Raw genomic sequence first — 9,654 nt, forward strand, 5'->3', positions numbered from 1 at the left:
GGTAAAAAAGCGCCTCGGGGAAACGTTCTTGTTATTACACCTCCCAGCCGTGTGGTTGCGCTGCAGTTCACAGCTGCACAGGCATCAAACAAAGGAAGTCTCGTTGACTTTCAGCACAACCACGCAGATGTTTAAAGCTCATAACTAAATAACATCTTTAAAGCACAGAAAACATATTTTCTCAGCCACAGCACGTTAACACCGTGCGAATTACTGACCAGCGGCTGATGTAAACAGATGAACAACGGACATTAGCATTTAGGCTAATTTAGCTTCGAGCCACTCTGATTCAATAATGGATCATTTCGAAACTCCGTACGACGAGGAGGTGGAATTCATTGAATGCAAGGTAAGATGACAAACAGCTTCTTAATGAAGATGAAACATTGATCTCACTGTTGATTGAACACATATCACAATGGCTCCCGGATATCTGGAATAACCCAGTTTCCTTTAACCACTTTGACCATTTGTATGGATGTGGTTCGTGTTGATATATGTGTTGATGTGTGTTATAACTGTGAACTAATTAATTTATCTCTCTCTGATCAGATCTGTGAGAAATCCATCCGGGGCGAGACCCTGTACAAGATACATGTGACCACACCAGGACACTTAAAGGTACACGGTGCAACTGCTAGGGAAGAAACATCAACAAAAAACTTAAACCCTAAATCATGTTGGAATGTCAAAGTCTAAATTTGACAACTTCTCGTGTTTCTTTTCGATCTTGACATAGAAGTAGGTCATAAAAGCAGTGCTTGGAAGTTCTTTTCATACCCGAGAGGTCGTACATATATTAAAAACTTCTGAAATTGTGTATTTTAGAAATAAAAGCTTTGGACATGTAAAAATCAGTGACAGTGCTGCACATTCACTGCATATCTTCCTTTTCAATGACAGAAAGTTGGCCTTACAGTCGTATTATGAATCAGTCCTATCACATACGAACAGTGCTAAAGCATCCACTGCTGGAGAATAAAACTTATCCTCTGAGTTAACCCACACTCACTAATTTCTCATATCATGTAGTAACAGAACTCCACAGGTTCAAAAAGATGTTCTTACCCACACAAAAGAAGAAGTGTCCAAACAGAATGTTTCACTTTCTTTCAGAGCTGTTATCAACACAATATTTATCTTTCTGAATATCTCTCAGATCTGTTTGGGAATTCTTTCACTGTGGCTATAGCAGTCAGTTGTAATGGATTTCAGCATGATGGGAGGAGCTGGTGCAGTAAGTACCACATCAGTGACAATCAAAGGGACATCTTCTCCATTGGTTTCAGAGTTGGGCTTGGAAAAGTATTCTCTAACACCAAAACCTGCTCACATTTGCGTTTTGGAAATGAGATTGAATCACAACCTGAAGAGTTACATTCGGTTCCTGCCAGCGGGAATACAATCACTGCAATGACAACGCGACACAAAGTGTGTGGCTCTCAGCAAGTACAGCTGGAAGAAGTTGCTCAAACTGTTGAGCATGAAGAATCACCGTCAAATGGAAATCAGTTTTCAAAGCTTTGGACATCATGAAAACCACTTGGGTGTTTTTCAGTAGTCGGTGAGAAGACATGCAGTGGATGAATAAATTAAGGAATTATTCTGTTGTCATATGTGGACGACTCCGGTTAACTTATTTCATGGAAAAAATACTTTCATTCTCGCCCAATTGTTACTTTCTTTCCCCAACAACCAGAAGATCCTGGTTACTTTTACAAGAACACCAGAATAATTTGACTCCAGTTGGTCATTTGCTCAAATTACTTAATTGTGGAGTTTAGGTGTATCTGATAGGAATTCTTCTTGAACACAGTCCTGTGTGCGATCTTCTCTGCACGTGAAAACGTCTCGCTGATGTTCAGCATGCATATTTTCACACTTCCGGGCTCTTTCATGTGTTTTACAGTGTATTTGAAGTCAAAGTACACCTTTGACTGCGTATAGCAGGATGGGATGTCAAAAGCATTTCTTTGTGCTGGCCAGTCGGTGAAGTGTCCAAACAGACAACCCAACGTGTGAACAGTTGGACGTCTTGGACCTGTGGGAGGAAGCTGGAGTAAATCCATGCACACACAGGAACAACAAGGAAGCTCTGCACATGGATCCATAAACATTGGTGGGTTCCTAAGTATGTCAGAGACGGCACAGTCACATTCATCCAAGCGTGCAGGAAATGTATGTACTTGAGGGGGGTCGTTCCTGCTGGGTCGGCGCTTCTATTGATTCCTGTTTCTACGGAAACCATTCATCCATCCATCTTTTGGACTTTGAGAGAAAACCCACATACAGGTGGAACATGCAAACTCTGCACAGAAAGACCCTCAACAACCGGAGATATTCTTGCTCACCACTTCACCAACATGTGACTCCTTTGTGCAAACTTTTATTTTGTACAGGACCAGTGAGATTCTTGCAATTCCTGTGCTGTGATGTTGAGACGCTGCTGCTGCATGAATTTCATGATGTTTTTGCATGGAATGCCGGACCAATCACCATCGGTTCTGAAGGTCCATGTCTTGGTTCAATGCTTGACCCTTTGCTTTCACAAACTGCACCACTTGACTCCCGGGCTTGGAAAACTTTAAATGAACCCAAATAATGGGACCAGATGGGAGCAGAAGCCTTCTTGCATTCGTCCACGTCATCTTTGTACACTGGGTGCATTAAGTCACCATACAGGTGGACCGTCGTCGTTTGGCAAAGACCTTATTGCCAAATTCATATTCACCGCCAGTAGGTACACAAGTACAACAGTCCTGACCAGAACACCTGAATACAGTGACAGTATCGCCACAGAGTTGGAACGGTTAGTAAACCTTTACAGTAAGAAGGATTAATTTATTCTGCCTGTTTGAAAGAGAAATCTGCAAGACAAAGTCAATTTGTCACTCTTTTTTTTTTTTTTTGAAATACACTTGCACCAAGAAGACGGGTGAGAACTGTGTCTTTCCTGCGCCTCATTTGAGCTGTGGTTTTGGTTAAACATGTGTTCAGTAAACGGATGTTTACTTTCATTTCTGACTTTTTTTTTTTTATTTGCAGCAGAGGAACTGTCCTGTTAACCCCGCACTGATTGACTTACATTTATTGCTTTTTTTTTTTTTATTCTTGGCAGAAAGAGGATTCCTTACTTGCTCAGGGTAAGTAGACCTCAACTTCAACAACACGCATTGTCCTGTTTTTTTTTTTTTTGTGTTTTTTTTCTGTCATGGCCTTGTGTATATTCAATGACACTTGAAGGTCGTTGTTGTAATCCCTTATTGTGGTTGATGGACAGCATTTTATTCTAGATCTGTCTTTATTAGTAAAAAATAGTTGCTTTAGTAATCAGTCAAAAATAAATTTGAATAGATCATGTTTATGTTAAAGTCAGCATAAAAGGAGACAAATATGACTTGGATGGAAAAACTATCCAGACTCTTTGGTCTAACGTCACAATTGGAGCTCATCTGGTTGAAAGCATTGTAATAATTTAAACAGTGTAGCTGAAGCTGGAGGCCCATGTGGGTTTTTTCTTTTAATGCATAAGAATTGAATTAATTTACACATCCACAGGTCAGATCACTGTACCTGATAGTAGCTTTGCACCCTACATTTAGGAAAAACAAAAGGGCACGGATATATTAAAGGTATTGAAATCTGTGAAAAGGACATCCGATATCAAACGAAACATCATGGCCGCCATCCTGAAAGTCTCAGCAGCCCCTCAAACAGTCACAGTGCAAACAAAAGGACAAGAAGTGGAACGTTTCCTCCTGTTGGTGTGTTTCTCCCTCGTGGTAAGGAGGCTGGATTGTGACAAACCTGACTGAGATGTGGGGGTGAAAAGTTCTACAACAGTCTCTCATGATGTACCAAGAGCTCGTCTTTGGTCTCAAGGGATCTACTTTGTTGTATCTTGGGTCTCTTAAGTTGGATAATTGGTGAAGCCAGTAAAATCAGGGTTACAACTTCGTAGTCCAGCATGGAAATCCAAACCCTTGTTGCTCTCTATTATACTTTCACTTCACCGCTGACTGCGGATGCAGGTAAAGCCTAGAACCTGCTCGGTGCTGCAGCTTCCACTGGGACGAAGAGGCCGTTGCAGCTGGGTGGGAGTCGTTTTGATTCCCGTGTCAATGGGAATCGTCCATTCGTCTCCTAAACCATTTTTATCCCACTCGTCAGCTGGGCGTTGGAGCTGATCGAAAACGTACACTTTTGATCTGTGGGAGGAACTGACAGTAAACATCGGCACACAGGGAGAACCTAGAAACGTCTGACAGAAAACCCAACCTGGATTCCCGCTATGGGGCGAGAGTGCGAAGTACTTTGCGTCCAAGCTTTTACACGTGCCGATTTTACCTCTCAAGGCTTTCATGTTTCAAACTCGTACGTGACGGATTTTTGATGTGACGCAGGTCCACAGTGACTGCTTTGACAGCCGTCTGGAGACTTCACACTTTCAATTGACGAGCAGTGACTGATTTTTTAATTGGCCTTCATGCCTTGTGTGGTCCTTTTGAGCACATGTGATACTCAAATATATTTTGGAGGTCTGAGCTTAAGCTGTGAGCAATCTCACCTACCCTTTTTTTTTTTTTTTTTTCCTGCAGCACTTCTGTACATTTCTAGTGTCATGCTTTAAGTGACAGCTGCAGCCTGCTAGCTCTCACACCTTTTTTTTTTTTTTCTCCCGAAATCAAAAAAACACGTTCTGAACTTCTCATTACCATTTACTCACCTGTCATTCAAATGTCTGTCACCTACACCGAATTAGACAGAACAAACCCATCTGTGCCGACAAGACCGCCCCATGTATTACTGCTTTCAGATCGAGCAGGTATGTGCTGCATGTGCTACCGCAGCGGGCGTTTTATCATTCTGTTGCAGGAACGCTCGGCTGCAACCATGTGGAGTCCGCTGGTTACAGGCTCCGATGATTAAAGATGCAAATGAACCTCTCTGCATCTCAGCCGTTGGTGTTATGGCTGATGATGAGCAGCCCCGGGCATCAGACAACTGAAAAGTGTGTCGTTTTTTTTTTTTTTAAGCCAACCTTCTGTTGGGAGGTGAACTCTGAACCGGAAAGTGGAGCTCGGGTCTTATTGTCTACAAATAGTGGTTTTCTTCTTTCCATGCTGATGAGCCAAACACTTGTGACATGAGCCTTCCTGAGAGAGAAAACATTTTGGTTTGAGAGGACTGGGAGGTTTGTTTTGGACAGTGTGAAGATGTTTCAGTTGCTTATGATGTATGATGAAGTAAGCAAGTCAATGACGTGTGCAAAATGAGATTTCTGCGGAAAGTTGGAAGTTCCAGGAGGACAAGGCGTGCTCGTCCCATGTCGGGTTTTTCTTATAATCATATACCATGATTATCGCATGGCGCGACATAGTGCCTTGTGATACTCCAGACTGCACCCCCCCTTTTGATGTAAGTACGCCGAAACAGGACCAACATTGTCAAAGTGTAATACTGGAGATCATTAATTTAAAAAGGAAAATAACATGGCTTGAATTTAAGACTTTAAATTTTTCAGCCCCAACCAATCACTCCCTCACACCCCTTGGCTTTTACGTGTGGGGTATCATGACTACATAATGAAGCAGTTAAACTCCCCATTTTTTTTTAGCAACTGGAAGGATCTGGAAAAGACAAACCTGAAACTGTGGTTGGAAAGGGGTTGGTAGAGTGTAACTCAATTTAATTAGAAAGAAAACAGATTGGACTATGCACTGGTTGATTTAGAAAAAAACAAAAAAAAAAACTTTGGATCATTTTCTCTTGCTAATTTCCATTGTTTGATTTCTTTTTTCCAGGAGTTCTGGTCGGACGTCCCACCTTGCCCAGATTTAGGGATGTTTCACACTATCTGGACTACCTGAAGCTGGATGAGCCCATCATTGGTGAATATCAAGCAGAATGCTTTAAAGCTCTTATTGACTTTGTGTTCACGTCAGCCCACTTCACTTGTTTCTTCTTATATCTCACAGGCTTGGGCTTTTTGAAAGAAATACCTTCTGGTGACGTACAAGCGGGGCCAAAATACGTTTGCAACCTGTGCATGATGACTGCATTCCTACCAGAAATGGTCCATCATGTGATCGGACGTAAACACCGGCAGAAATTTGTGGTAATGATGACTACTGAGAGAAAAATCCTGAGAAAAACAAACCGTTTTCCCTCTTTATCAAATGATGAAACAGTGTGAGAATATATTACCCGTGTGTTGATGTAGGAAACGGCCCGACCTGACCTGGTGACCTGGGATACACAGTCCAACGTGACCCAAGGGGGAAGGGTCATACGAGCCAAGGCAGAAATAACAGAAAGACAGAATGGACGAGGAATTCCAGTGGTGGGGAAAGAATTGTCTGCAGATTTTCAATATTTAACTAATAATATGTATAATATGCTTGAAAAGATAAGACTATATGTTGTTTGTGGTTGTGTGTTTCAGCCAATGGCGAAAATGGGGAATTCGGGCAACTCAAGAGGTACGGTCGCTCTGGATGAATCAAATCTAGAGGATTTTATATCAATGTACTGGAGGATCTCAGAGAAAATCTGAATGTCATTGAAAAGTAAAATCTTTGGTCGATGTTTTTTCAACACTCGGGATATTTTGACACGTTAAAGTGGTGGCATGTTTAAAAAAAAGGAAACTGGATCTTAGGGATCCATCTATTTTCTCTACTGCTTCACTGAGGAGTGCGAAGCTCCGCACCACACTGCCGATGTGGATATGTCACTGAAGTCCCTCAGTGAGAGCGCTTACATCCAGAACAGGTTTTGTTGAAGCATTAATCAAACATTTTAGCTCGAGTCTGCTGTGTCTGTGCACCGAAATAACATGACCGATGAGTCAGCGTCAACCCAAACATATCGCAAGAAGTTTTTGGAATTGCAGTGTGCTTTATTTACCTGGTGAATTGTTGATGAAGGGTGGCGACATAAAGAACCAGTTTCCTACTAAAGAGTAAACATTTTTGGAGGACTGAAGTCCTTCACCAGCATCCAACCGGTCAGAGAATCTAATAAAATGCATCAAAGCCATATGGGAAAATGCTTTTCTTCAATAATATGTTGTTCTGTTTGCTTTTCATTTATAGTTTCCCCGAGGCAAAGGCAGAATTGGGACCGACCAATTGAACAGATTCCACATGGACAAGTGGCCCCGCTTCGGCCAGAACTGAATGACTACCAGTACAAGTCTCCTAATCAGAGGACGTACCCTTCAGATCTGCAGAATAAACCTGGATTCCAGCCAGACGACCCATACATGAACAGAGGCAGACCGCGCCAATGGGAGGACACGGTCAGCCACAACCACATGCAAGATGGGCCGGAGAGAAGTCAGATGTACAGAGACAACTTCACAGGTCCTGATCATCGCGCTCAGTATGAATTTGGTAAAGACCCACTGGGACGAGCTCCATTCGAGCCAGGTGAGCGGGCCCCCATGCAGGATTTTAGGGAGAAGATGCCCTGTGGCCAGGCTCAACGTGGAGAGTATTACCCAGAGAAGGAAACTCCTTATGAAAGATCCTACCCGGAAAGAGGGGCTCCCAATGAGTTTTATTCTGAGGAACGTGGCCGTGGGCAGATTCCTTCTCTGAACTACAAGCCTGAAGGTGAAAAACATCAATGGTCCAGAGAGCAAGAGCCTCGTAGACATGGCGGCATGTACAGAGAAGACGTGCAAGATTTTTGTGAGCCAGAGGCCAAGAGGAGCACCTTTTCTCCGTCTATGAATAGTGAACAAGAAGGCAGTTTTTTCCGAGATTATCACCATGAAAAAAGACCACAAACCAGAGAAGAGGCCACCGACTACACTCACCCTGAGGGAGCAGCAGCTTCTGCCTCTCATAGACAAGTGGGAGTTACCCGGGCCATTTCTGATATCCCCGAGCCATTCCGGCGATTCCTGACCGGTGCCACCAGTGAGAGCTTCGGTAAAAGAAAGAGAAAAAGCCGCTTCTCTGACGCCACTCCAGAGGAACTGGAAATGACAAAAGAGATGTGAGTCTCCAGAAAGCAAATACATTCCTAACTTCAGTGGGTTCTATATTTAATGACAAGATGCTGCAGTTTTGTTTCTATAGCATTTTCTTTCACTTATTTATTCTCTAACTTCAGGTTCAGTGCTGACAGTGGACATGCTGATCCACAGTTCAGCGGCAAACCCGGCGCACCATTAAGACGTGAAAGCGGCGGGATGCAGTATCCAGACCAGTACAGTGGAGCAGAGGTAACCCTCAAATCACCCTGCAATGATTATGATTGTAATATTTCTTTTGTTTCTAAATTGTCTCTAACTTGTCCTCCCTTGTGCTGTTAGGATCCACATTATACTGAAGGCTACCAAAGAGGAGGCTCTAACTCAGATGGTGTCTTTGATGTGCTGGTCAGATCATATCCCTGAATATTTGCCACAAGCACACCCGTATGTTCCACTCACTAAAAGTTGGTCTCTTTGTTCTTGTCTCTTTGTCTGATTAGAAAAACATTGAAATCGAGAATGCGGAAGAAGCCGACTTCCTGAAGAACAAACTTTGTGGCCTTCTGAAGGAATTCAAGTCGAAGAAAATGGAGCAAGAAACAGTACGACTCTTCTTGATCAAGCATTACAGTTAGTCTGAGTCGCTCTGCAAAGCTGTTATGTTCAACACCACCTGTTTCTGTTGCTGTAGCAAAACAGCCCAAACCGACCTGGCGTCTTCAGAAATTACAGCGACTCGAAGCCGGAGCCTCAGCTGCCTCGACAAAGTCTGTATGAGAGAAGCCCAAGACAGGATACAGACCATCGTGAGCCGATGCGTGACAGACGTGAGCACAGACCTGAACCGCAGCATCAAGAATATCCTCACCCTCTACATGCAGAACCCAGACACTCAAACAGAGGCCGCTATGGAGGTATCACACTTTATATTCACATTGAATTACAAAACAATGAGATGATGATCATTAGTTATATATACAACTTAAATGTGGTTATTATCAACATTGCTTTATTCCAATTGCCCCACTGTTTTTTTTTTCCAGGAATGTTTGAGACGGCACACAGCAGCCATGTAGATGAGCCTCCCTATTATCCTGAAAGGTTTCAAGAACCTCTGCGCTCCCATGACTACCAGCCTGCTGTCAAGGAGTTTTATGACTCCTCGCTCCCCATGGAACAAGGATCCAGGATGAACAGGGGGCCCCGGCACTCTAACAGCCTGGACAAAATTGCCTTCACTCTCCTGGAACTTGTGTCAAAAAAATAACTGTTCTGACTTTTCTGATGTAAAGAAAATTGTTCCGAAAACATTGAAGAGTTTTTTTCAAAGTTATTGGTTAAATGTTAAAGACATTTGTAAGAGTTTTGTGAAAGGTTCAATTCTTATGTTTGTGTCAGCATTAAAAAGCTTCTTTACTAAAATTGAAATGTCTAGATTCCTTAAATTATACAATTTATGTTGACTAAATGTTGAAGACATTTGCTATTGACAAATGTTCAATTCTTTTGTTTGTGTCAGCAATAAATGCTTCTTCACTAAAATCTAAATCTCCAGACTACTTAAATTAAACCTCAGCTGAAAGAGTTGTATTATTTTAGATTGGGTGAACTTTTAACTCTGCATCACATTTAATGTCACCTGAAATCAGCTTATAAACTGAGTACTG

General features: G+C 42.5%; 1 protein-coding gene across 4 annotated transcripts; it reads left to right on the forward strand.

The window, feature by feature from the left end:
• The first annotated feature begins 86 nt into the window (after positions 1-86).
• Positions 87-9,525, forward strand: LOC308122578 (uncharacterized protein). Of its 4 annotated transcripts, none has more exons than XM_080484459.1 (13): positions 87-349; positions 553-621; positions 3,119-3,143; positions 5,805-5,891; positions 5,979-6,118; positions 6,224-6,343; positions 6,446-6,482; positions 7,098-8,007; positions 8,125-8,236; positions 8,327-8,392; positions 8,488-8,589; positions 8,679-8,901; positions 9,031-9,525. In XM_080484459.1, exons 1-13 carry the CDS (start codon positions 296-298, stop codon positions 9,252-9,254), a joined length of 2,169 nt encoding a protein of 722 aa, XP_080340585.1. In that variant the 5' UTR covers positions 87-295; the 3' UTR covers positions 9,255-9,525. The 4 variants fall into 4 exon arrangements, with proteins under 4 accessions (XP_080340585.1, XP_080340586.1, XP_080340588.1 ...); XM_080484460.1 differs by having other exon boundaries at positions 8,327-8,386; XM_080484462.1 differs by lacking the exon at positions 3,119-3,143.
• The last annotated feature ends 129 nt before the right edge of the window (positions 9,526-9,654 follow it).

The sequence above is a fragment of the Lipophrys pholis genome (genome assembly GCF_963383615.2).
Source record: "Lipophrys pholis genome assembly, chromosome: 17".
NCBI lineage: Eukaryota > Metazoa > Chordata > Actinopteri > Blenniiformes > Blenniidae > Lipophrys > Lipophrys pholis.

What these genes read in the sequence shown, in the direction of transcription:
- LOC308122578 (XM_080484459.1), top strand. Translation starts at nt 296, where the DNA reads ATGGATCATTTCGAAACTCCGTACGACGAGGAGGTGGAATTCATTGAA. An exon ending in GGATTCCTTACTTGCTCAGG is followed by an intron (nt 3,144 to 5,804) that starts GTAAGTAGACCT and finishes TCTTTTTTCCAG; the next exon opens with GAGTTCTGGTCGGACGTCCC. An exon ending in GCTGGATGAGCCCATCATTG is followed by an intron (nt 5,892 to 5,978) that starts GTGAATATCAAG and finishes TATATCTCACAG; the next exon opens with GCTTGGGCTTTTTGAAAGAA.